General features: G+C 43.0%; 1 protein-coding gene and 1 long non-coding RNA gene across 6 annotated transcripts; both read left to right on the top strand.

The window, feature by feature from the left end:
* The first annotated feature begins 1,242 nt into the window (after window positions 1-1,242).
* On the top strand, window positions 1,243-18,169 carry LOC102004360 (RB-associated KRAB zinc finger protein). Of its 5 annotated transcripts, none has more exons than XM_013521131.1 (6): window positions 1,243-1,811; window positions 2,915-2,972; window positions 11,160-11,286; window positions 12,088-12,180; window positions 13,033-13,188; window positions 17,653-18,169. In XM_013521131.1, the coding sequence occupies exons 2-6, from the start codon at window positions 2,958-2,960 to the stop codon at window positions 17,691-17,693; spliced, it is 432 nt and encodes a 143-aa protein (XP_013376585.1). In that variant the 5' UTR covers window positions 1,243-1,811; window positions 2,915-2,957; the 3' UTR covers window positions 17,694-18,169. The 5 variants fall into 5 exon arrangements, with proteins under 5 accessions (XP_013376585.1, XP_013376586.1, XP_005397902.1 ...); XM_013521132.1 differs by having other exon boundaries at window positions 1,479-1,811; window positions 13,033-13,093; XM_005397845.2 differs by lacking the exon at window positions 17,653-18,169 and having other exon boundaries at window positions 1,480-1,811; window positions 13,033-15,413.
* A 3,462-nt stretch (window positions 18,170-21,631) lies between these two features.
* On the top strand, window positions 21,632-22,893 carry LOC102004146. Its single transcript, XR_263051.2, has 3 exons — window positions 21,632-21,781; window positions 21,878-22,056; window positions 22,556-22,893. It is a non-coding gene; the product is annotated as an uncharacterized LOC102004146 (long non-coding RNA).
* Window positions 22,894-25,906: the final 3,013 nt, after the last annotated feature.

Below are 25,906 nucleotides of genomic sequence, written 5' to 3'. Positions count from 1 at the left end.
TGAGGCCAGCCTGGACTACAAAGTGAGTTCAAGGACAGCCTGAACTGCATCGTGAGACACTGTCTCAAAAAAACCTCTGGGGCCCTGATCAATTTCACTCATCTGTGTGAAAACAGTAGAACTAAAGTTAGAGATACAGTGTTCTGAGATTATCAATGGGTTCCTTTGGGCAGAATGTAGCAATATATCCTAAATATTATGTCAGCTCTACACAGTAAAAGTGAATTTATGCAAATAAAACAGAAGAAACTCTGGGGGGTGTGGCTCAGTGGAAGAGTACTTTCCTAGCTGGGTTAGAGCCCCAACACTGCCAATAAATGCCTGAAAGATCAAATGTAGCTGGTTGCCAAAAGGAAAAGAGAACTTTTTTCTTTTAAACAGCATTTATTTGAGAAAACTCATCATAGGAAAAACCTCGTCTCTTCGATTCATTCTCAAGTCACTTAAAGAACTATACAAGTGTCTTGCCAACGTTAAAAATCAAGAATACTTTTCTTAAATTAGCTCTCAGGCAAATCTCGGAGGACAGTAGCACCCCTCTTCCCTGCGGTCTTGGAGTTTTGTACTGGCACCTTGCTCTCCACTGTAGATGCCTGCCTTTCGCCTAAACTTGCTAGGCCTACCTTTAATAAAACTTTGCAACCATTTGGACTTATCTTGACTTATCATACAGATTAGTTTTGCTTTTCCTCTGGATAAAAGTAATGAACCAGCACTGACAATCACCTAATCATTGAGGTGGCTTCTGAAGGAGCCACGTAGAATGCAGAGCCCATGGGAGTCCAGTGCTTTCACCTAGGACGAGTTACCCTTTAACCTGAGACCGGAGACACTTCTTAGTGGTTCACACGTGATTGGCACCAGTCTTGCTTGGTGCTTATTCCACAATGATACTCTTTTCTGCATCGTCTGCATCCTTACGAAAGATTTTTTGAGTTGGCAGTGGTGGCATTATTAATCTTCCCCAACACTACCGCTGCCACCAGGTATGAAGAAACCACTGGGGAAAAACATCGATGTATTATTTCAACTTCAAAAACAAAGTGATTAATCATTGGTTGTGATCTAGATATGCTAAATTGCTTATTCTTTTCATCCTTGGAAAGCATAGCTGGGCATTTGTGACACACCAGTACTGAGGTAACCGTCTGCTAGTATTTCAGGTAAGGGAACAAGATCTATTCTTTCTTTCCCTCCCTCAGAATCTGCGTTCTAACACTAGGGTCTCAGGCCTGCAGAGGACTTGGGCTTCAGGATGCAGCCTCGCAGAGGTTTCCAGACAGCAAGGACTGGAAAGAAATGCAAACTAATGCAGGGCTTTGGAGACCTTTGCTCACATACTAGTGCCCCTCTACTGCTAGACCAGGTAAAAGTCTTTATACGGGTCCTTAATTCCGGTAGTGTTTTGGAAATACCGTCCCAATACTCTTACAGGAACTCGCCGCAGCCCCGCGACGCGAGCTTCCGGTGCGCTTCTGCGCATGTGCACTTCGCCCCTTCAGCGCCTCCACGCATGCGCTCCTTCTGGTTTGCGTTGGCTTCCGGTGAGTCCCAAGTACCCACTCCCGCCTTTGGCCTGCGTGGTCTCTATTCGCGAAGCCTGTGGGGCCGGAGACACAGTGGGGGCGGCACCAGGTAGGCGCTAGCTGTGCGGTCGAGAGTCCGCGCTGCTGGGCGGAGGCTCCAGTGGGACCGGAACCCGAGCGCCAAGTCTTTGGTGGAGACCGGAGCGGCCGGGCGGGCAGGCGGCGGCGCCGCACTTGGCGCTGCGTGCAGCGACCTCGGCGGCCAGGCCGACTCTCTGCGGGACGGTGAGTTCTGGGGGGCAGATTGGGGCCCCGACCTGGGTCCTCGGAAGTAGCGGGGCAGGCGAGGGAACGGAGGCGGCGGGGTCGGCGGGGCCGGCCCCACCCGGAACCCTCGGGGGGCAGCGCGGCCAGGGCGGCGGACCTCGGCCTGAAGGGGTGGGAAGGGGGCGCCACCGCCGGGTGAGGTCGGGAGCGCGTGGGCCGAGGGAGAGTGGAGAGGCTCGCGGGAGGGACGGCGGGTCGAGGGTGCGGGGATGAGGTGTGCTGGGGAGGCGGCGTCCGAGCCGTGGGCATCGGTCTGCAGCCCTCCTGCCGCACCCCAGACCTCTTCCTCCTCCGCTCCCCGCTCCACGTTCTCCCAAGGTGTCTGTGGGTGTCCGTCAGCTCCCAGCTCTGCCGGCGGAGTACCGTCAGGTGTGCCCCTGTAGACTCTGCCCCGCAGGACAGGTCTCTTGTTTCGTTGGTTGGTAGAGGAAGAGGTTGAGCCAGAGCAGGTAGGTTTCCGGGCAGGGTTGCTCTGATAGGACTCAACCTCCCAGGCCGTCCAATGTATTACAGTTTTTACATACAGCAGTCGCCTCTTTCAGTCAGATAATTTAAAAACAAAACCATGTCTATGCACAGGAATCCCACTTTTGAGCGCTGAAGTGCTGAATTGCTATGGCTGCGTCGAGTTTTAAGCAATTTAAAGATACAATACAAAATGTAGGAACCGGGTGGGTGGTAATTCTTTCGTTTTCCTTTCCTGTTCTTTCATTTTTCTTTCCTGTGCTCACTCTCTTGATCCCTCTTTTTTTTTTATCCCTCCCTCCCCTTCCTCCTTCCCTCCCTCTCTCCATTTCTGGCCTGTTTCCCTGCCTTGGTACTAAATGGGGGCCAAATGAGAAAGCAATGTTTATGTTCACCATTGAGATTCCAACCCATCTAAGCAGCGTACGAGTGAGTGCGTTGGTATTAACGGCATGTGCTTCTTCCCTGTCACCCACTTTGCCTCTTGTCCACTAGTTTCCACTGGGTGATTTCATTTGATGGCTCCCTTGCAGGAGATTTCTGCTTGTACCTGCCAGATAACTCCAGACCCCTGTGACTTTCTTTTCTTCCTGAAGGTCCACCAGCAACGGTCATTTACTTTCCCAAGAACAACAGAAAATGTACAGACTGCAGGTAAGTTTTCCTGGCTATGTCTGTTTTCTTCCTGATGCCTTCGTTAAGCATCTCAAGAGCTTTTTAAGATCTGACTTTAAAATGGAAATGCAGGGATAGAAGACTAATATCACGTAGAATGCAGTTTGAGTGGCAGATGAATCTTGAGAATTTTTTAACTAAGGTCTGTCTTTCCTTCATAGACAGCAAAAGGAAAATACAAACTTTGCATTGCTGGGCGTGGTGGCGCACACCTATAATCCCAGCACTCGGGAAGCTGAGGCAGGAGGATCTTTGCGAGTTCTGAGACCAGCCTGAGCTACAGAGTGAGCTCAAGGACAACCTGAACTGCACAGTGAGACCCTGCCTCAAAATGACAAAAAAAAAAAAAAAAAAAAGCGCCAAACTTTGCATTGACTATTGAAGAAACCATTTGCTGGATGGTGGCCTAGGCCAGTAATCTTGTATTCTGGGACGCTGAAGTAGGATTGGGAAGTTCTGGCCTGCCCAGAACCACTTAGCTAGTCCCTTTCTCAAAATAAAAAAGGCTGGGCGTACAGCCCTGTGGGAATTCCCTAGGTTTAATCCCAGTACTCCCTCCCTATCACCGCCCCCTTAAAAAAGGAGAAACCATTTTTATTGCTCTTCTGTTTTAAAAATTTCCTAGAAAAAAATTCTTTGTTGAAGTTGCAAAAATTGTGATAGCTTTGCTGGTATCTAAAATCTATATGGCATCTATATGGCATCCTTGTTGTGAATTTAAGGGTGGGTTATCTGCCCCAGAAGAGTTTGGTACGTATCGTTTTTCCAGTTACCAAAATGTGAACAGAGTATACGTGGTGGGGTCAAAGGGGACAGGATCTCACTATGTAGTGTAGACGGACCTTAAACTCACTGTGTAGCCCAGGTTGGTCTTGAACATCAGGGGACTCTCCTGCTTAAGCCTCGCTAGTAGTGGGACTACAGGCTTACACCACCACACTTGGCTAGTACCATCCTTTTTAAATATACACTTCGTATTTGAAGTTTGGGGTATGATGCTTTTTTTTGTTTGTTTTTTTGGGACAGAGTCTCACTACACAGTTCAAGCTGGTCTTGAGCTCACTTGTAGCCCAGGCTGGTCTCTAACTTGCAATGATCTTCCTGCCTCGACCTCCCAAGTGCTGGGATTACAGGCATGCACTGCCACACGCAGCCCTTTTGTCAGGATACAAATAGTCTATGTTTTGCAGTTAACCATAGTAGCCTGAGTATGTCTCTTACGTCATTATTTTCCTCCCTGACCTTTAATTTTGCTTTGTGAAGTACTGGGAATTGAACCTAAGGCCTTTGCACTGAGCTGCGTCCCCAGCCCCTTTTAGTTTCTGTTTTGATACAAGCTTTCACTAAGTCTCTAGGTTACCTGTGCTGGGATTGAGTTTGCAATCCTCCTGCCTCAGGCTCCCGGAGGATTGGGATTACAGGTCCTACCTACCAGTTATTTTTGAAGAAATTGGAATGTTTATCTTTAGTTTCTCAGTTTGAAATGTATTGCCATCATTTTAACTTTTTTTTTTTTTTTTTTACTTCAGGTATGTCTTATAAAATTGGTTGTCTAGTCTGGAAATTTAATTAGGTTTATGTTCAGTTCCTTTGTCAAGACTGTTGTACATGGTGTTTTTGCACTTCTAGGGGAGCATATTCTCTTTGTGTCTTTGTTTTTACGGATGATTATTGCAGTGATCTTTTGATGCACAGGGGAAGGCAGAATAACAATAGTAGTGGAAGTAATCTACCATTTCTTCTTCATTTACTTGCTGGAATAAATTCCTAAAAGTAAATTCCATTTTGGTTGCATGATTCTCATTGGAAAGATAATTTTTAAAATGTCAAGTAGGATTCTGTTTGTTTATTTTTGAGTTTGTTTTGTTTTGTTTTTTAGAGATAGGGTCTGGCTGTAGCTTAGGCTGGTCTTGAATTCAAAACAGGCCTCCTGCCTCAGCCTCCTGAGTGCTGGGATTATAGGTATATACCACCATGCCCAGCTCAAGTAGGCTTCTTGGGGTTTTTTTGTTATGCATCCAGGAGCTTCAAAATCCTTCTGTCTTGCCATGTAGTGCAAGCTGGCCTTGAACTCGCTTATATAGCACAGGCTGGCTTGGAACTCACAGTGTTCCTCCTGCTCAGCCTCCTTAATGCTGAGATTACAAGCGTGGTGCCGCCATACCCAGCCAGAATCTTTCATGCATCTTAGAACACTGAACTCGTGATTCCTTTTCATATTTAAGTTGTTCCATCTTTGGCCAGGGGAAATCCCTTGCAGTTGGATTCTGAGTCCTTAGAAAATACTTTATATTGTATCTGATAGTACAATTTTTTTTCCAACATTTTGTTTGAAATAGTTTCAGATTTATAAAAAAAGTTGCAAAGTATACACAGAAATCTCATTTTCCTCTTGCCAAGATGCTCCAATTGCCACATTTTCTGTATAAATCACCTGTGTCTGAAAATGTGCGTACATGTACATTTATATTATACATATATTTTTTTTCTGATTTATTGGAGAGAGGATGTTACATATTGTGTTTCTTTACCTGTTATGTTTCAGCTTGTACTTACTACCATCTAGAATATTCTTCTATATATCCATTGCATAGTTACTGAATTCAGGAAGTTTTAAATTGATACAGTACTTGAAACTGTAGTTCATTTTCCAGTTTCTAGTAATTTTCTTTTTTGCTGTCTCTTATCTCTTACAGAAGTCTAGGATTATGAATTGCATTTAGCTGTTACGGTTTTGTTTTGCTTTTTTTTGTTGTTGTTACGGTTTTTTTATGTCTACTTAATGTGAAATAATTTCTCAGTGTTGTTATACTAGTTGAAGAATGTAGATTTTTTTGTGTTGTTGTTATTTGAGACAGGGTCTTGCTGTATAGTCCCAGCAGGCCTCGAACTCAAGGTGATCCTCCTGCCTCAGCCTCTTGACAACTGGGTGTGCACTACGCCTAGCCTTTGGAGAGGTTTTGACCATTATTTCTTTAAATGCCCCTAGTCTGCAACTTCATCTGTTTCTGTTACCTGTATATTAGCCTGCTTGAAATTGTCCTACAGCTCACTGATGGTCTTTGCTTTCAGTTACCTTTTCTTCCAGTTTCATTTAATGTAGCTGCTTTGCAGCATCTTCGTGCTCAGTGATTTTTTTCTTCTCTCTTCTGCATTGGCATCAGTTTTACCCAGTAAATTTTCATCTCAGATATTAGACTTTTTCCTGGGGAAGTTCAATTTGAAACTTTTTCCTTCTTGCCTGAGTCTACTCAAGTATTTTGGACTTAGGGAATACAGTTGGAGATTTTCAGTGTTCTCTGTTAACTGTGTCCATTCTTAACCAATTTCACTTGATTAGTTATTTTCTTCCTTGTAGATAATATTTCCCATCCTATTTTTCCCAAACTCTCAACTGTTTCTCCTCACGTCTATATCTTCTTCATGGCCTTGAAACTCTTGGGCAGTACCTGTGGGGCTAACCTGGTTTTCCATCTCTTACAGGTTACAGTCTTTCACTACCTGATGATTAGTGTTCTTGAAAACCAGTGCTTTGTGTGTGTGTGTGTGTGTGTGTGTGTTGTTCGTCATAATGAAAAGCAGAAGTCTCAAATGTGTCTCAGTTCACAGACTTGTTCCGTGATTTTGGAAAACACAGCCACGTTTGTGTTTGTGTGGGAAAGATGACTGCGGTCAGGTTTGTCACTTGATGTAGAGTTCGCAAACAGAAACAAATTTTGCCAAATGCTTTTATTGTGAAGCACACTGTTGGCAGATAAAAGTGTTCATAAATCAAGGTACCACTGTATTTTATATATGTGAGTCAATCCTTTCCTCGTATCATGGTTATGGAGTCAGTTACCTGTTTTTTTCTGTATGGGTGGACTTTTCACATTTAGATCACTGACCCCTGGGTCCATTCTTTTGTGGTATAAGGAGTTGGTGCAGCTTTGTACCCATTTAGGTGTTTATGTCTTGCTCTTGCAACATTGGTATTAGCTTTGCCTTACAGCAATGACATACCAGAGGCAGCATATTATAAGAGGAAAAGTCTGTTTACCTCACAATTTAGGAAGTTGAAGGGTGTGATGCTGACAACAGCTCTGTTCCTTGCTGTGTCATATCGTGGTAGTGGTGCATGCGTGTGAGAGCTTACATCACCAAACAGGAAGTTAGAGACCCTGGTGTTCCACACTCCCTGTTGTTTTGGTTTGGTCTTCTTTTGTGAGGTAGGGTCTTAGTATGTAGTTGAGGTTGGCCTTGAACTCACTGTAGGCTGGCCCCAAAGTCATTGTGATCCTCCTGCCTCAGCCTCCCTAGTGCTGGGATTATAGGTTATACCACTACACCAGCTCCCACGGTCCCTTTCTTAGGACACACTCCCAGTGATTCAAGAACCCTTCACTAGATCTCGCCTCTGAACAGTGCCACTATCTCCTAATAGTGCTATCCCAGGGACTAAGACTTTAATCCTGGTGGACTCTTGACTGGCACTGAGATGACACCCAAACCACAGCACTATTTACTAAAAGTCAATTCTGCTTCAGTGATTTGACATGTCCTGTCATCATAGAATCCTAAAAGTCTGTTTGTAGATTCACCATGTTGTCTCTGTGTGTGTACCCGTATTGAATTTCTTCCCTTAATTTTGGAGTGAGTGCTGAAATTGAACATAGGGTATGACACATGTAAGTGACTTAGGGTAACTGATGTCTTTGTGTTATTAAATTGATCTACCCAAGAGGAAGGAATGTTACATTTGTTCATGTTTATTTCCATGACTTCGTATATTTTAAGGTTTTCTTGGTAGAGATTTTATACATACTGTGTTAAAAGTTTTATCTTTCAGTTATTGTAAGCCTTGTGTAATTTGAATTATATCTTGTTACTCATATATAGTGAAAGCTACTGGTTTATGTTAATTTTATATCCTATAACCTTAAAAAAATGTTTAATCTTTTTTTTTTTTTTTTTTGGAGACAATGTATCACTATGTAGTGCAGGCTGGCCTTGAACTTTTAGTGATCCTCCTGTCTCAGTCTCCCTAGTACTGGGATTACAGGTGTTCATCACCACGCCAGGCTCTTCAAATTCTTTTGTGGAGTTAGTTTCATCATGAGTTTTCTGAGTTCTATTAACATCAGCAATAGAAACAATAGAAATAGAGCTGACACTAACAATAGAAATAGCTTTTTCTTTTTTCAATCATATTCCTGTAGTTTTTTTCTCATCTTTAGTTAGAGGTGATTTACATGTTACTTCGTTGGGATTTTAGTGAGACTGTGTGTAGTGTTTACCCATTTTCTGACTTCAGAACTGAGAGAACTGAGACATGAGTATGTATGCATGGGTATGTGTAAACTCAGGTATGTACACATCACACATATTGGGCATATTAAGGTGTAGGAAAGTGTACGTATGTGTTTATATGTATATATATATGTGTGTGTGTGTGTATATGTATAGATAGATAGATGCTGAAGTATCCATTAGATTTTACTTTCTTGTGTTCTTTTAAAAATCAAGAGAAAACAAACCAGGGCTGGGGATATAGCTCAGCAGCACAGTGCCTGCCTGGCGAGTGCGAGGTCCTGAGTTTGATTCCTGGTACCAAAAAGAAAAAAACCCAAAACTAAAAATCGGGTATGCTGGGTTGTAGATGGAGCTTAGTGCTAGAGTACTAGCCTCGCATGCACAGGGTTCTAGGTTCAACCCCCCGGTACCATAAAAAAGAGAAAGAAGAATAAAAGGGAAATGTCAGGTATGCATTTTGAATATTACTGTGCTTTTGCAAGTGCTTTGGAAACATAAATTGTTTCCTTCTTACCTGTATCATAATGGGACATTATAGTTTTCTAAATATTAAACTAATCTATATCCTTAAGTCCTGTTTGGTTACTATGCATTCTGTTTTTAGTCTCGTATTGGGCTCTGTTTGCTAGTATTTTATTTGGGCCATTTATATTAACATAAGTAATATTAGCATGTGATTTCACATGATGTATCAGTTAATCAGTCTTCTAAACCCTATAATGCCCCTAATTTCTGTCGTCCTTTAGCCCAGTTCTTCCTTCCCATGGATGAGTTTCTCAGCTCATTTCTGGCCTGTTGGTAGTCATCCATTTTCTGATCAAGGTAGCAGCTGTATCTTTGTTGTCTCAAGAAGTGTCATGTGGGGTTATATGCAGTTGTTGTGTCAGTGATGTCCACTGACATTTGTGCATCCTGTGTGGATAATAGTGTGCTGTAGCTGTCACTGAGCATAACCTACAAGGAAAATGTCTGCAGTGCCAGAATCTGCTCTGTGCAGCAGCACTGCAAGCCTTGTCTTGATGTTTCACTGTGGCCTGAGAATTGTACAGAAACCATTTCCTTAGGTAACAAGTTACCTTGGTTTTCTGAAAGTGACTTTCTGTTGTCTTTATGCATAGATATGAGCTTGTCTTGGTATGCCGTTTAGGTTCTAAATCTCTCTTTCACAGTTGTGGGCAGTTCTCCATTTTTTTTCTATCAGGGAAATTTAATGTCAGTTGCCAGCATAAATAGTGTTTTCTTTTTTCCCTAACATTTTAGATTTTTTTTTTTTTCCATTTTAGATATTTAACAGGAAGTTTCTGGATCTCTGATTGCCCCAGAGTCATTGTGGGCATTCACCCGTTGATAGACATACACGCTACTTCCAAAATTTAGCTATTGTGAGTTGGGCTGCTGTAAACATGGCCATGCATGTGTCATTTAATGTGATGCCTTTAACTCATTTATGTAGAAACCAAGAAGGGGAATAGCAACATTGAATGGAATTTCTAGTTTTGGGTTTTTAAGGAATCTCCATACTGATTTCTATAGTGGTTGTATTTGTTTACATTCCTACCAACATGATAGAAGGGTTCCTTTTCCACAGCCTCTCCAGCATGTTATTATTTGATTTCTTGATAATGGCCAATCTTCTAGAGTCAGGCGGAACCTCAGTTTTTATTGTAGTTTGTTTAGTTTAGTGGCCAACAACTGTGTTTTTGTTGTAGTTTGGTGTTTGGAGACAGGGTCTCACTATGTAGTTTAGGCCAGTTTGAACTCACTGTATAACCCAAGTAGCCTCAAACTCTTGGCAATCCTTTCGCCTCAGTTTTGTGAGTACTGGGTTTACGGGCATGTGCCACCAGGCCCAGTGATACCTTCTGAATTCATGTAAAAATGTGAGTCTGTTCCTACTGGAAATCCTGTAGAATACACAGTTCATCTTTTAGGACTCCAGATTAGCCAAATCTTTGAAGGCCAGTCTGAGAGTATACAGTTAAAATAGTTTGAGCCCTTTTAGTTAAACCACTCTTTACTTTGTATACATCACTCTGTAACTACGCTTTCGGTTGTTCATTCAAGAAAAAACATACATTGCCATTGGGTGTGGGGACACATACGTGTGATCCTAGTACTCTTAAGAGCCTGACACAGGAGGATCACAAGTTTGAGCCCAGCCTAAGCAACCTAGTGACTTAGTGAGACGCTGTTTCAAAATTAAGAATTTTTTTAAAAGGGCTGAGTGTATAGCTTAGTGTGAAGACCCAGAATTCAGACACCAGTGACCCAGTAAGAAAAAAAAGAAAAAAGTATGTTGCTGCAAGCATGAGGTTTAACTTGGAGGAAGGAAAACACTCACCCACATGATTAACCAGAGGTGGTTACCATGGGAAGGAAATAGGTGGAGGATCAAAGTGCTGAAGTGCTGAAGTGGGTGAGAGCCACAGGGAGGTGATGGGAAGGGAAGGGAAAAGACCTGAGTTGTGGGTACTCCACCATGAAGGGGTGGAGAAGCAGAGGAGGGCCCAGCCAGCAAAAGAGACCACTGAAGGAAACAAAAAGAAAAGTGTGTGTGTTCCTTTACATGTGGGTCTCCACATCACACTGTCAGTCTTTCAAGAGCAGGAATAAGATTTTACTTAGCTTATATCCCTCTAAATTCACAAGTTCCCCTGCACATTTGGAGCTATGTTGTTTTTTGGTTTTTATTTTTTATCTGTTAAAGAACTCAAAGGCAACATGGTTTTGTACTGTCTTCTTTCTTTCCACAGCCTGTAAAGGTAAAACAAGATATACAGTGTTTGTAGTTAACTCTCTCAGTGAGCTTAAGAAGATCCCTTGTCCCTCTATACTTTTTCATGTGACCCAATTCCAGCTGTGGTGCCATTGCAGGGGCCAGTGTCTTTCAAGGATGTGGCTGTGGACTTCACCCAAGAGGAGTGGCAGCACCTGGACCCAGATGAGAAGACAACATACAGGGATGTGATGCTAGAGAACTACAACAACCTCATTTCTGTGGGTGAGGATAACTGACTACTTACCTACTTGCCTTCCTTTCTTTGTTCCTTTTTTTTAGGTTGGTTTGGTTTGGTTTGGTTTGGTTTGGTTTGGTTTTGAATAAAGATTTTGCTGTATAGTTCAGACTGGCCTTGAACTCAACTTATGTACCCCAGGCTGGCCTCAAACTCATTGTAATCTTCCTGCCTCAGCCTCCTGACTGCTGAGATTACAGGTGTGTGCCAGCACACCCAACTTCTTTCTTTTTTTCTCTGTTTCAGTTTGGTTTGGGTTTTTATCTGAGACAGGGTTTCACTGTATATCCCAGACTGGCCTCAAACTCACAATGATCTTCCTGCCTCAGCCTCTGGAGTGCTGGGATTATAAGTGTGCACCACCACATGCACTGATAGCTTGCTTTCTGAACACTTTTTTGTTTGTCTTTTTGAGACAGGCTCACTGTGCAGTTCAGACTGGCCTTGAGCTCACTTTGTAACCCAGGCTGGTCTCAAACTTGGCAATGATCCTCCTGAGTGCTGGGATTACAGGTGTGCGCCACCACACCCGGCCTGAAAACTTTCAGTTTATGATTTTGTTCTTGACTTGGAATAAGCAAGTGATAAGACCTTTTAGTTCCTTTTGGTTTTATGTTGAATGTTTGTATCTTCTCCATTGAAAGGTTTTAATTTTGTTAAGGTAAAAACTGGCAAAGATAAAAACTGGTGTACTTTATTATGCAGCCTCTGGGGAAGCATCCTCCTCTGCTGCAGAGATTTTGTAGTCAGCCAGCTAGTCCAAGTCCTTGTCCATTTCTGGTTAACAGGGTATGATGTTACCAAACCCAGTGTGATCATTAAATTGGAGCAGGGGGAGGAGCCATGGACAATAGAAGGTGACTTCTCTCACACTTACCCAGGTGAGTGAATATAAATATCAAAAGTTTTGGCCTTCCAAGTTAATACTGTAGGGGCAACTTTAGAAATTTCACATTTAAGATTTTTCACCAAATGAAAAAAAGGAGATTGGAAACCCTCATTTGTATTCAGAATTCAGAAAAAGTATTATGATAGGGACATGACTAATTTTAGGAAATCTAATCAGCAAATTGAAAGAAAATTACTGATTGTACTATTTTTGTCAAACTTCCGTGCTCTGTGGAGCTGTCTCACTAAATATGAGGAAATTTGAGCTTTTTAGAATGTTTATTTGGATGTATGTGCAGAGTAGAAAATCAGTGGTTTCGGAATGGCCTCGTTTGGCAGTCTTGTTGATATGAAATGATATGTTAGCAATTGAATATGAATTGCTCTCTGTTTATACCAAGTGTAATCCATACTTGAATATCCTTTTGCATGTACACGCAGTAATTATTCTTGTTCTTGCATGGACCCCTTTTGCTCTGAGTCTTCTTGTTTCTGCCTGGATCTAGCACTTACTCAGTGGGTTTATTTCACCTTGTCTACCAAAGTTTTGAATATAATATTTGTATTGTAACAGAGGTAATTGCATTCAGTATGAATTCAGTTTTCCTTTTTCCACTACTACTGAGTCCCATACCCATACTTCCCCACCTCCCTCTGTTCCTGTGTGTGTGTTTTGTATTACAAGTTAAAGGGAAAAAAAACTAACGCACTCAATTTATTTTTTATTTGTGGATATTGGCCCCAGAGTCAGTGTTGGCCCCACAAATAAGATACTTAAGTACCACACCCATTCTGTAGCCTCTGTGTCCAGGTTCATGAGGTTTGTTTAATTTTTTTCTTTTCAGAAGTATGGAAGGTTGATGACCTGATTGAGAGAATCCAAGCAAATGAAGACAAACATATAAGGCAAGCTATTGATATCCATAGCCAAACCTTCCTGGAGGAGCAAAAGGATGCATTTGATAAAATTTATTATGTGGAAACAAATCTTGTTCCTTCAGGTATAATAGCTCACAGATGTGTCTCCTGTGGGAAGAAGTTAGAATCTGTTTCAGAATTAATCAGTAGTGATGGAAGCTATGCAAAAAAGAAACTTGATATATGTAATGAATGTGAGCAAATTTGTCATGGAGAGGACCTTTGTGAGTTTAATCAGAGTGAGGACACCTCTTCTCAAAGTGAAGAAAGTATTCTGCAGAAAATTAATGATTTGGAGAAGCCCTTTGACTATGAGTGCGTGGAAGCCTTAGATGGTGAAGCTGTTTTCATTGCTCATCATGAAGGAGCATATATGGGGGAAAAGGCTTATGAGTGGAATGATTCTGAGGCAGACTTCATCCAGGTTTCAACCTTTGATGCCTATCAGAGATCACAGATAGAAATGAAGCCGTTTGAGTGCACAGAATGTGGAAAGTCCTTTTGCAAAAAGTCCAAATTCATCATTCATCAGAGGGCCCACACAGGAGAGAAACCCTATGAGTGTAATGTGTGTGGGAAGTCCTTTAGTCAGAAGGGAACACTCACTGTACATCGGAGATCACACTTGGAAGAGAAGCCCTATAAATGTACTGAGTGTGGGAAAACTTTCTGTCAGAAGTTACACCTCACGCAGCATGTGAGAACTCACTCAGGAGAGAAGCCTTATGAATGTAGTGAGTGTGGGAAAACCTTCTGCCAGAAGACACATCTCACCTTACACCAGAGAAACCACTCAGGAGAGAGACCCTATCCATGTAATGAGTGTGGGAAATCCTTCTCACGCAAGTCAGCCCTCAGTGACCATCAGAGAACCCACACAGGCGAGAAGCTTTATAAGTGTAATGAGTGTGGGAAATCTTACTACCGAAAGTCTACCCTTATTACTCACCAGAGAACACACACAGGAGAGAAGCCCTATCAATGTAGTGAATGCGGCAAATTCTTTTCGAGGGTGTCATACCTCACTATACATTATAGGAGTCACTTAGAAGAGAAGCCTTATGAGTGTACTGAATGTGGCAAAACTTTCAATTTAAATTCAGCCTTCATCAGGCATCGGAAGGTACATGCAGAAGAAAAACTACATGAGTGTGGTGAATGTGGGAAATTCTCTCAGTCTCCATATCTCACTGACAATGATACAACCCACATAGGAGAGAAGCCCTATGAATGTAATGAGTGTGGGAAAACTGTCCTTGAAAATTCATCCTTTAATGGACACCAGCCCCTTCCAGAAGAGGAGAAAACCTATGAATGTAATATATGTGGAAAATCCTTCTCTGAGTTGACTACCTACACTGTACATTACAGAGGACATGCTGAAGAGAAGCCCTTTGGATGTAATGAGTGTGGGAAAACTTTCTCCCATAATTCATCCCTCTTTAGACATCAGAGAGTACACACTGGTGAGAAGCCCTATGAATGTTATGAATGTGGCAAATTCTTCTCCCAGAAGTCCTATCTCACAATTCATCATCGGATCCATTCAGGAGAGAAACCGTATGAATGTAGCAAGTGTGGGAAAGTCTTTTCTCGGATGTCAAACCTCACCGTACACTATAGAAGCCATTCAGGAGAAAAACCCTATGAATGTAATGAATGTGGGAAGGTCTTTTCTCAGAAATCATACCTCACTGTACATTACAGAACTCATTCAGGAGAGAAACCCTATGAATGTAATGATTGTGGGAAAAAGTTCCACCACAGATCAGCCTTCAATAGCCATCAGAGAATTCATAAAAGAGGCAATATGAATGTACTCAATGTCGAGAATCCCTGAAGTCAAATCTCAGTTTTTTAGAAAAACTCGTGACCATACAAATACAGGAAATTCGGTAGGGAGCCTAATATTGTTCATTTCACCATTCATCCTCCTGAATGAGGAAGTTTTGAATTGTTAGATCCATTTTAATGTGATTTTTCAGAGAAGAATCTCTACAGTACACCCAAGTAGCAGAGCCTTCAAGAAGACCATGTTAAAAAAAAAAAAAAAAGACGATGTAACTCATAGGACACTAGATAATTTATGCAGGTGTGAAACTTTATAAATATTTATTTTAGGTTCAGGTTGTATATACCTATCAGGGAATTATTCTAAGAAGAAATCTGTCAATATGATGAATGTGGAAAACATACTGTCTTGATAATTGTTTTGCTAAAAGCCATATTTCTAATGTGAAAACAAATGTTTATAGGAAAGATACCAGAAACTACCAGTTCTGAATAAACTTCCATTTTATAAAACGAAGTTTTAAAATCATGAAGAGTTGATGTGAGAACTGTAGCATTAAACTGCATTTCTTATGTTTTTCAAAGCAATCTAATGGTAATTCTATGCACTTCTAGTCAAGTTAGTATTTGAATAATTTGTGAAAAGACTGTTTTACTTGAGTATTGGACGGCAAAACGTACTAAGGAATATGTTGTTGGTGGGATATTTGATAGTTATATAATGGTAAAGTATGTAATTTTCAGTTCTTTAGAGGAATTTACTACAAGTTCATTTTTAGAGAATGCCTCATCAGTAGAGGAATGATTTTCAACTTGAGCAAAAAAAGGATTTTTAAAAATATTTTGATAAAGAGTGCACACATGATTTGGGATTGTCTGTTTTAGAAAGAACTAGTGCTACATGTACTGTCCTGCTCTAAAGTATCCCCAGTTCTTTACCTCTCTGGGTTTTTGATCTATAGAATTGAGTACATAGAATGTCAGTATTATGTAATTGACACATTTTATCTGAATTTTTGTGTGACATAGGTACGGCTGCCATTTTATTGCCCCTTATTCTCAGTACTTTTGAACAAATCAGTATAAGTTTCTAGCACACATTTTCTGGTTGATTGACTTAATGTCGCCCCTTCATTCCTGAGAATGAGAATCTCTGCTATACCTACTACCTACCCTTTTCACTTGATTCTGTAAATCCTAATGAGTTTACACCAATGATCCATTATATTGCCAGTACAGTAGCACCCTGTTCTCCACAGGACATCTGTTCCAAGGCCCCCGGTGGATGCCTGAGATGGCCAATAGCTCCATCCCTCCATGTGCAGTAGTACTACAGCAGTCCTTTTGAATACATAGTTGTTGTGTCACAGGCAGGTAGCAGGTACAGCAGAGGTACACTGGACAAAAGAATGATTCATTTCCCAGGCAGGATATGTGGGATTTCATCACACTAATTAGAATTGTGCACATGTTGAAACTTAGCACCTATTTCTGACATTTCCCATTTAATGCTTTTGGACTGGCTAACCCCATATAACTGAAAATGTGCAAAGTGAAACCTAGGATAAGGGGCTTATTGTAACTTGTTTATAATGGCCATATGACCCAGTCCTTTGCAAACAAAACAAACAGGTTTATTCTTGGAAATGGGTAAACTGGTGATCAGTGGGTCTTACGCCAAGAATGCAAGAGTGGTTAAATATGACTTTAAGAAGTCAACCACTGTCAGTCACATGAAGGTGATTTGATACGCAGAAAACTCATACAATTAATGTCCATTTATAACCTTAGCAAATGTGAGTAGAAAGGAACTTCCTTAATTGGACAAAGAGTAACTTAAACTATAACAAACAATATGCTTTATGGTGAAATATGAAAGTTTGCCCTCATGATAAAAAGTCAAGGATAAGCCGGGCGTGGTGGCGCACACCTGTAATCCCAGCACTCGGGAGGCTGAGGCAGGAGGATTGTTGAGAGTTCGAGACCAGCCTGAGCTACAAAGTGAGCTCAAAGCCAGCCTGAACTTCATAGCGATACCCTGCCTCAAAAAGACAAAAAACAAAGTCAAGGCTATCTTCTATGATGAATTTTGTACAATGTTGTACAGAACGACTTAGCCAGAAAATTTATTTTACGTATATATATAATATTCTGAGGAATATTCAGATAATAATTAGCAAATTAAGGTCCTTGTATATAAGATTATTTTTTGCAAAAGTTTTTTTTTTTTTTTCATTATACCATCAAAAAAAAATCAGTTTTTTTCAAGTAGCTAGGGAACAATTCAACAATTTTCAAGAGATCCAGAAAAACTAAGAATTACAACATGGAGGGATGTTTCTTTATGCATTTCAGGACAAACTCCAAACAATGTCAGTTTTCCCTAAATTAACTCATATATTGAGAGCAATCTTTTCCTGTTTGGTTTTGTTTTTATGGTACTGGAGATTGAATGCAGGACCTTGAACATGCTAGAGAAGCATTGTGGTGCTGATCTATACCCCTACCCCTTTATTGTAATTTTTTTAGACAGCCTCACTGAGTTGTTGAGGCTGGCCCCAAACTTGAGACTCTCCTGCTTCAGCCTCCTGAGATGGTATGTATACACCATCACACACCACTCAATACAACCATAACCATAGTGAGTTTTTGAATGGAAATTTACAAATTAAATCTACAGTTGATATGAATAGTCAAAAGGCCAGTAATACAGTCAAAGCTGTCTTGTAAAAGAGCTGTATAATTTCTATTTGCAGGTATCAAGACTGGTTATAAATCTATAGAAATTATGATGTGATACGGGCACAAAGATAAAAGTGACTAGTGAAGGAATACAGAAGTTCTGGAAATAGACACACACGTGGTCACTGACCAAACAAGAGTGAGGGTGAAGTGCGACGGGGGAAAGGACACTCTTTCCCTTTGTCATAACTTGGCAACTTCATAACAGCGTAAGTGAAGTTTTCTTAAGATGTAAAAATCTAAAGTGTAAGATCAAAATTAGTTAATTTGGCCATACAAACTTGAAGAACTTTTATGAGAAAGACATTAAGAAAGCAAGTGGACGGCAGATAGGGTGGAGATAAAAGCATCCGTGAACTCAGAAGCCAGATGGTAAATATTTGGGGCTTTGTTTTGCAGCCACCCAACTTTGCCGTTGTATGAAAACAGCCAAATGTGACACATAAATGAATCTCATCTCAGTTTTTTGTTTGCTGTGCTGAGAGTTGAACCCAGGGCCTTCACACTGATGCACATCCTCAGCCCTTTTTGCCTGAGACTGACTAAATTGCCCAAGCTGGGCTCAAACTTGAAATCGTCCTGCCTCACCCTCCCATAGTGTTGGGATTACATGTGTACACCACCATGCCCAACCATGGCACATAGATGAATGTGACCGTTTCCCAACAAAGCTTTATTCACAAACATGGATGTAGCTTGCAGCCTATAATTTTCTAGTGTTTGGTCTAGCATATATAAAGTATACCTGCAGATCAACGAGAGGAATGGGACAAAAGACTTCACCACCCTCTTCGCAAATGATAACCAAAATGGCCAATAAGCACAAAAAGATGTGTTGGATTTAGTAGTATTCAGGGAAATGCAAATTCAAAACAGGACTGCTACCGATCCACAGATGGTTAAAATGGAGGCATGAGAAGCAAGTCTGGGCAAGAATGTAAGCAACAGGAACTCTTAGTGTGTTACCAACTAGCACGATCTTTTTGTAAAATTGGCACATGTGTGCTATTCAACAAAAACGGGCAAAAAACTATCTTGGGGCATGTAGAGTGAATAAATGCATGTGGTATTTGCGTACGCGCATGCTGTAGAGCGCTGAGTATGAGTGAACTATAAGCCCGTGTAGTAACAGCTGAATTTCACCATGTTGAATGAAGGAGTGCAGACAGAAGCAAGCGTGCTGTGTGCTTCTATGTGGAGGACAAGGATGGGCAAAACTTGTCTGTGCTATTAGAAATGGTTAAGCATTTATCCTTGGCCAGTGCTTAAAAGGGTTATCTATCTGGTGCTGGTAATAATGTGTTTTGAAATTGGGTGCTGAGTATGTTTTGACCTGTATTCCTAAAATGTGTATTTTTCTGCATGTATATTACACTTGGATAAAAGTTTCTAAAATCAAATGCTAACACTTGCTCAGCACTCAACATATTTTTCTAGGTACAGTATATATAAATGGCAGATCTTTCATAACCAACAATATATACTCTTCATAATAGTTTTAATGGCAACTACTATGATTTCCTACACTGTCCTTAAAGCTGATCGTTACATATGTATATATTTTTGTTTTGTTTTTTTCCTGTACCAGGAATCAAACTCACGACCTTGCATTTGCCAGGCAGGTGCTGTGCCGCTGAGCTAAATCCCCAGCCCCTGTTACATATATTTTAAGTAAAATACTTGAAAGTGTTAAGGCTCCTACATACTCTGTCATCCCAGACTCTTGCATATATAAATGGGTGTGACACATATCAGTGGTTTTGAGCTTCCTCTTAAATAAAAAGCTGAGTAAACTCTTCACATTTTGTCAAATTGTTTTCACATTTCTGAATTTGAGGTACATCTTAAGCATTGCCATAAAGATAACATTTCTGTAGGATAAATACAGTGCTAAATTTGATTTGATGAAAACTTACATTTAAAAGGTGTTCACTTGATTATTTCAGCAAATGTAATATACAGAAGATATTTGGCTTGGTTTGGTTTGGTCTGGTGATACTGGGGATTGAACCCAGAGCCTTTGCACTGAGCTACATCCCCAAACCATTCTACTTTTGTTTTGAGACAAGGTCTTGCTAAGTCTCAAAATTGCCCAGCTGGTCTTGAACTTGGCATACTCCTGTCTCAGCCTCCCACGGTGGTTGCAAGTGTGTGCCACCATACCTAGCCTGTAATAGTTTTTAACAGCACAAATACGACTGCACCCATAAAAATATACGACTGCACTTGCGGAGAGGCTGACTAAGCTTGTAAGGGCACAGAAAGGGCAAAACTTTTGACGGAGTGGACTGTGCTTTTTTTTGTATTTTGCTATTATTGTGGATTAAGCTTGAAGTGTGGACAGATCTATAATGCCTTCTTTGCACTGTGACTTGGAGATGTGACTCCCCCACACCGAGGGTGGACGTTCTCTGTCCTCTGTTGCCCAGTGCTCTGTGCTTCCCGCACATCTCGGACACCTGCTCCCTGCGTTGCGAGGTCGCCTCTACCCAACCCCATATTACTCATTTAGACTCAGTTAACTTCAGCTGCTCCAAAATATGCAGAAGACATTAATGCAAGATGACAAATCTGGGGCCAGAAGTTCACTCACTAGTCCTTGTTCCATTGCAAATTACACTGGGACCCAGGGAAAACAGGCTCCTCAAAACCTGTGAGAGCAAAGTAGTGTTACAATATTCCCAAGGTAAGTTTTGTCAAGGCCTCAAAAATGTGGAAATTAAACCCTTGTGGTTTCTATCAAATTGGTGACCTTTTAAATCATAGGTTTGAGGGCAAAGGGTGTGGAGTGAAAATAATGTCAAAAATCCTCTGAGGGAAGGAAGCAGGGGGCTTTCTGTGGAGGAAGATGTAGTGCAAATATGGTCGAGCCAACTTTCAGAATGATTTCTCTGCACCTTGTGTCCCAGTCACATCATTCTCCGACCTGCTGACACGATGGAACAGGAACTCAGCAGCTCGGTCTGACCAGGACGAGAGCAAATAAGTGCAGGCAGGGCAGTGTTCCTGGGTGGTTCCTCCAGGATCTAAGAGCTAAGCTTTCACCGGACAGAGGAAGGGGGGTGGGGAGGCCCTGAGAATGCTGGGGTCACCAGAAGGCCGGCGAACAGAAGCCGGAGCTTAAGTGGCTGGGGATATAGCTCAGTGGAAAAGTATTGGGTTCAATTCTCAGTACCACCAATAAATAAATACCCAAAGGTTTAGCTCCTAAAACATAAAATTTACAATGTCTGGCTTCCAATAAAAAGCATTTCTGCCAAGCATAGAAAAAACAGGAAAAAAAAAAACAGGCAGGTGGCACACGCCAGTAATCCCAGCACTTACAAGGCTGAGGCAGGAGGATTGCCATGAATTCGAGGACAGCCTGGACTACGTAGTGAGACCCTGTCTCAAAATCAAACACAACACAACCTACAATGAAAAAAAAACAATGGCATCCATCATCTATGATAGAATCAGAAGATAAGGACATTAAAGCCGCTGAATATATTCCCTAATATTCAAGAAGAGTGAAGAATGGTTAGCAAGAGGGACCTCAAAGGATTACCCTGGAGGTGAAAAGCTCACACTAGACAGGAGAGGAAGGTGGAGCAGGTTGCAGGAGCAAGCTAACAGAGAGAGACCAGGGCGCTGGGGCAGTAGTTTTGATGCAGAGATGGACTGGGCTCTGGGATAAGGTTTAAAGGGTGTGGAGAGGACGTGGGGGCATGGCCATTTGTAGGAGACGTGTTGTGACCATTGGTGGGCGAAGCGTGGCTTGGGCTCCAGATGCCTGGCCAGGAGGTGGGGCGTAGTGTGGGCTCAAGAACGTGACAAGGTCGTTGAAGCATAACTCAGGCTTTAGGGGCGTGACTGGAACACGGCGTGGCTAGGGCTCAAGGGGCGTGAGGGATGTAGGGCTACGCTTGGCCCCGGAGGCGTGGCTGGGTAGAGCGTGTGGCTGGCCTCGGGGGCGTGGCAAGAATGTGGGGGCGTGGTTCTGGCTCGGGTGTAGTCACAAGTGGGGCGTGGCTTGTCCTGGGGGCGTGGCTCGAGGAGGCTGCGGCTCTGTCCACCTCCAGGACGTAACCGTCTGTGGCTAACAGTCCTTGAGCCGGAGGAGGCCGTTGCCTGGACCCTGGGCTGACTCGGCACCTCTCTGAAGTGAGCCGCCAGGCCTCTGAGGACAAGGGTGGGTGGAGGATACCAGAGCGGGCAGTGGGCGGGGCGGGGCCTCTGACACTCCCCTACCCCCTCCAGGTCCTCTACACGCCATGTGGCCGCGGCTGGCCCTACTCCTCCTCCTGCAGCTCCAGGCCGCCCGGGGCGCACCCGTCCCGGCCGCCGGCCTCAAGGAAAGCCTCAAGAGCCCGCCGCAAGGTTTCAGCGGTCCCCCGTGGGAAGAGGAGACAGGAGAGGATATCAGTAGCCCACAGAGAGTGAGCAGGATGCAGGGATGGACGGGGAGGGAGAGGGAAGATACCAAGGACAGAACTCAGACGTGTGGGAGCGGGGCGTGGTGGCGCGTGTCTGTAATCCCAGCGCACTGGGAGGATGAGGCAGGAGCGTCGCAAGTTCAAGCTCAGCCCAGGCAACTTTCGAGACCCTGTTTCAGAATTTTTAAAAGTATATATATATAATGGGGGCAGGAGGTGGGAACGGAGTCCTTTGCTACAGCCATAGATTCAATCCCCAGTTCTGAAAAAGGGATGTCGGGTGGCAGGACGTGGGGTGGGCTGGAGGGGCGCACTGGCTTCGAGGTTGGCCACCCATCGGCCTCCTCTGAACCTCGGGAGGACGGGGTCAGCTCGCTCGCTCGCTCTCTGCCGGGGTGAACTTCTGTGGGTCCACAAGTGCAGCGACAGCGCAGAGAACCTGGGTCCCTGACTTGGGAACTGTAGCCCGCACGAGGAAGGACAGCTCATCCCTTTTCACCAGGGGCCCAACCTGGAGGAGACACAGGCCTGTAGGTGGCCGCAGTCCCGCGCCTGGGCTCCCGCTCTCCTGACTCCGGAGGGGGCTGCTCCAGAGGTGCAGCCCCGAAGCCCCGAAGGAGGACCGTGAAGGGCATCGAGGGTCACAGGCCGTCCTGGGCGGGCTTCTCAGGAGGCCACCAGGCGGGGGACCTGGGACTCTTCCCCCGCACTCCCCAGCCTCCCTTCCTGTCTCTTCCCGGTCCCAGCAGCTGCTGGAGGGGCTGGGCATGGCCACAGACGTGAGTCCTCCTAACCCTGCCCCCAGAACCATCTGGAAATAAAGTCCTTTCTTGCAGTCTAGCAGTGCTGTTTCCTTTGGGATCCGCACCCAGAGCCCTGCCAACCTCCCAGCGCCTTACCTGACCCCAGCCCCAACTCTGACAGTCCCATTCAGCCCTCGGCCCCTGACTCTCATCTCTGAATGCTGCAGCTGGTAGCTGACACTGCTTCCCTGGGAAGAGGGACCTGCCTGTCACCCAGGACCTCAGAAGAGTGTGCTGAGTGGTACAGAGCAGAAGTTTCTAATCCTCCTGGCTGGGTCCTGAAACCTGTCCTGCCTGAGCTCCTGGCTCTATCCTCTCTGACAGCACACTCAGAGTCCCAGCCCTTGCTACTTTCAGTGTCAGCAACTTAAAAATTCTAAGCCCAGTTGTTTCTTTAAAAGTTAAACATGTTGGTTGGCCATGGTGCTGCTCACCTGTAATCCCAGCACTGTGGGAGGCTGAGGCAAGAAGATCACAAGTTCAAACCCAGCCTGGGCAACTTAGTAACTTAGACCCTGTCTCAAAAGTTTAAAAACTGAAAAAGGGCAGCGTGAAGACTCTGGGTTCAATCCCCAGGACTGAAAGAAATATATGAACACACACATACTCTGGGCCAACTATTCCACACCTAGGTTCTACCCAGCAGAAATGAAAGTGTATCTGTACATACAGGCTTATAACAGTCCAGTCGATCCAAATATCAACAGGCAACACAGACAAATGGTGATATATCCTTGCAATAGAATATTAATCAAAAAAGAAGAATCATCGATCAATACACAAACTAGCATAATGCATCTCCAAAGCTTTATCCTGGGAAAAAAAAAAAACAAATAAAAAAGACTACACGTAACTCCATCTCTAATGAGATCCTAGAAGCAGCAAGGCAAGTGTCTCGTACTAGAAGATGAGCGGCTTCCCCCGGCACAGGAGTGAGGGTGGGATGGTCAAGGGGTACAAAGAAGCCAGGGCGGAGGCTGTTCATTTCCTGGGTGTGTCAGTCATTTCATAGGTGTACACGGCACGATAGAAAATACGGTGAACATTTGATTTCTTTTTAAATTTTATTGCAGTAAGAGACACATTGCCATGAATCACCCTCAAAATCTCCCCCATCACTTTGAGCACACTCACTCCATTGCTCCTGCCACTTTTCTGGAGCAGCTCTGCAAGTCTTCTTTCATGAGTGTCGATAGTTGCACTGTTGTGCAACTCCTCGATGCCCTGAGTTGATTCAAAATGTTTTCCTTTCATGGTCATTTTGACCTTGGGGAAGACCCAGAAGTCACGCAGTGGTAGGTTCATGAGCAAGGTAGGTGAGACACACTCCCACGGTTTTTAAAACAAGAAAGAGGACTCCCAGAATGCTTCAGAAAGCAGCAAGAACCATGGGATAAGTTTGAAGCAAGGGGGGAGTATTTTGATGGAGATTGATGGCAATATGTCTTTTACTGTAATAAATTTTTACAACTTTGAACACACTATTTTTTTCTTTCAATTTCTTATGAGTACATATTTATAGTACACACTGATTATATTCCTTTTTGGGAGTTGTGACATGGACATAACACACCTTAATTCTTTTTTATCTCTTTCCCCTTCTGCCCTCTCCCCTCCCTCCATCTCTTAGTCCCCTTCCCTTTGCAAAAATCTACCTCCCTATTTCTTGTTATCTTTTATTTTGCTCTATATTTTGAGTTTCTCACATAAAAGAAACCGGGTGATATTTAAGGTTGTGTGTTTGATTTGTTTCACTTATGGTCTCAAGATCCATCCATTTTCGTACAAATGACTCAAGTTTATCCTTCTTTATGGCAGAGTAGTACTCCATTGTTGGTAAATACCACATTTTCTTTGCCGTTCATGTGTTGGTGGACATATAGGCCACTTTCAAGGTTTAGCTGTTAGGAGTTGTGCTGCTATAAACATGAGTATGCACGCATCACTGTACTATGATGCGTTTAATGCTTTGGGGAAGATATCTAGAAGGGATTAGCTGGGTTGAATGGAATTTCTAGTTGTCAAAATTTTTATTTTGTTTTATTTGTTTGTTTGCTTTTAGGAATCTCCATGCTGATTTCCATAGTAGTTATACTTGTTCACATTCCTAGCAGCAATGTAGAAGGCTCCCTTTTCCCCCCGCAGCCTCACCAGTATTTGTTATTATTTTGATTTTTTGATGATAGTTATTGTTCCTGGGGTGAGATGAAATCTCAGTGTTTTAATTTGTATTCAGCTAATGCCAGAGATTTTGAGCATCTTTTCATGCATGTACTGGCCATTTGTACTTCACTCCTGAAAAGTGTTTTTATTTCAGTTACTTATTTTTTGGTCAGGTCTTTTATTTTGGTTCTATTTTTTTTTTAGTTATTTATTTACTCTAGATATTAGTCCTCTGTCCAAGGGATAGCACAAATTTTGCCCATTCTGTAGGCTGTCTCCTTGCTACGATGGTGTTTCCTTTGCTGTGTAGAAGGTTTTAATTTGATATGACCCTTTGTTGTTCTTCATGTTATTTCTTGTGCAACTAGGGAATCTATTCAGAAAGAATAGATTGTATTCTATTGTATTCTAATATTGTATTCTAATGTATTAAATTCTAATATATTCTAATGTATTCAATATATGGTATTCTAATGTACTATTATAAACCTTATCTACACACACTTATGGTGTTTTACCTATTTTACCTCCCAGTCAATTATTTTTGCTTTAGCGCACGGGGAGCCTCGGGCGGGGAGCGCCGGTTTTCAGATCGGAGACTCACTCCCGGCCTCCTGGTTCCCCAGAAGGATGCTTCTGGCGCACGGGGAGCTGTGGGCGGGGAGCGCCAGCCTTCTGGCTGGCTAGCTTCCTGCCTGCTGGCTCCTGGAGGGTGGACCCCCAGCACACGGGGAGCCATGCGGCGGTGAGTGCTATTGCATGCCGGCCCTTAGGCCGGCCGCCGCAGCTCAATTGGAATCTATCGTGACCCAGAGAAACAGTGACACAATTGGCCCATCATGCACCGACTGCAGTTGCCCACCCACGGATGTGTGTAAATCATTGAA

Source organism: Chinchilla lanigera, unplaced genomic scaffold (assembly GCF_000276665.1).
Source record: "Chinchilla lanigera isolate Chin_1 unplaced genomic scaffold, ChiLan1.0 scaffold00059, whole genome shotgun sequence".
NCBI classification, from domain to species: domain Eukaryota; kingdom Metazoa; phylum Chordata; class Mammalia; order Rodentia; family Chinchillidae; genus Chinchilla; species Chinchilla lanigera.
This window is presented reverse-complemented; position numbering and strand designations above follow the sequence as displayed.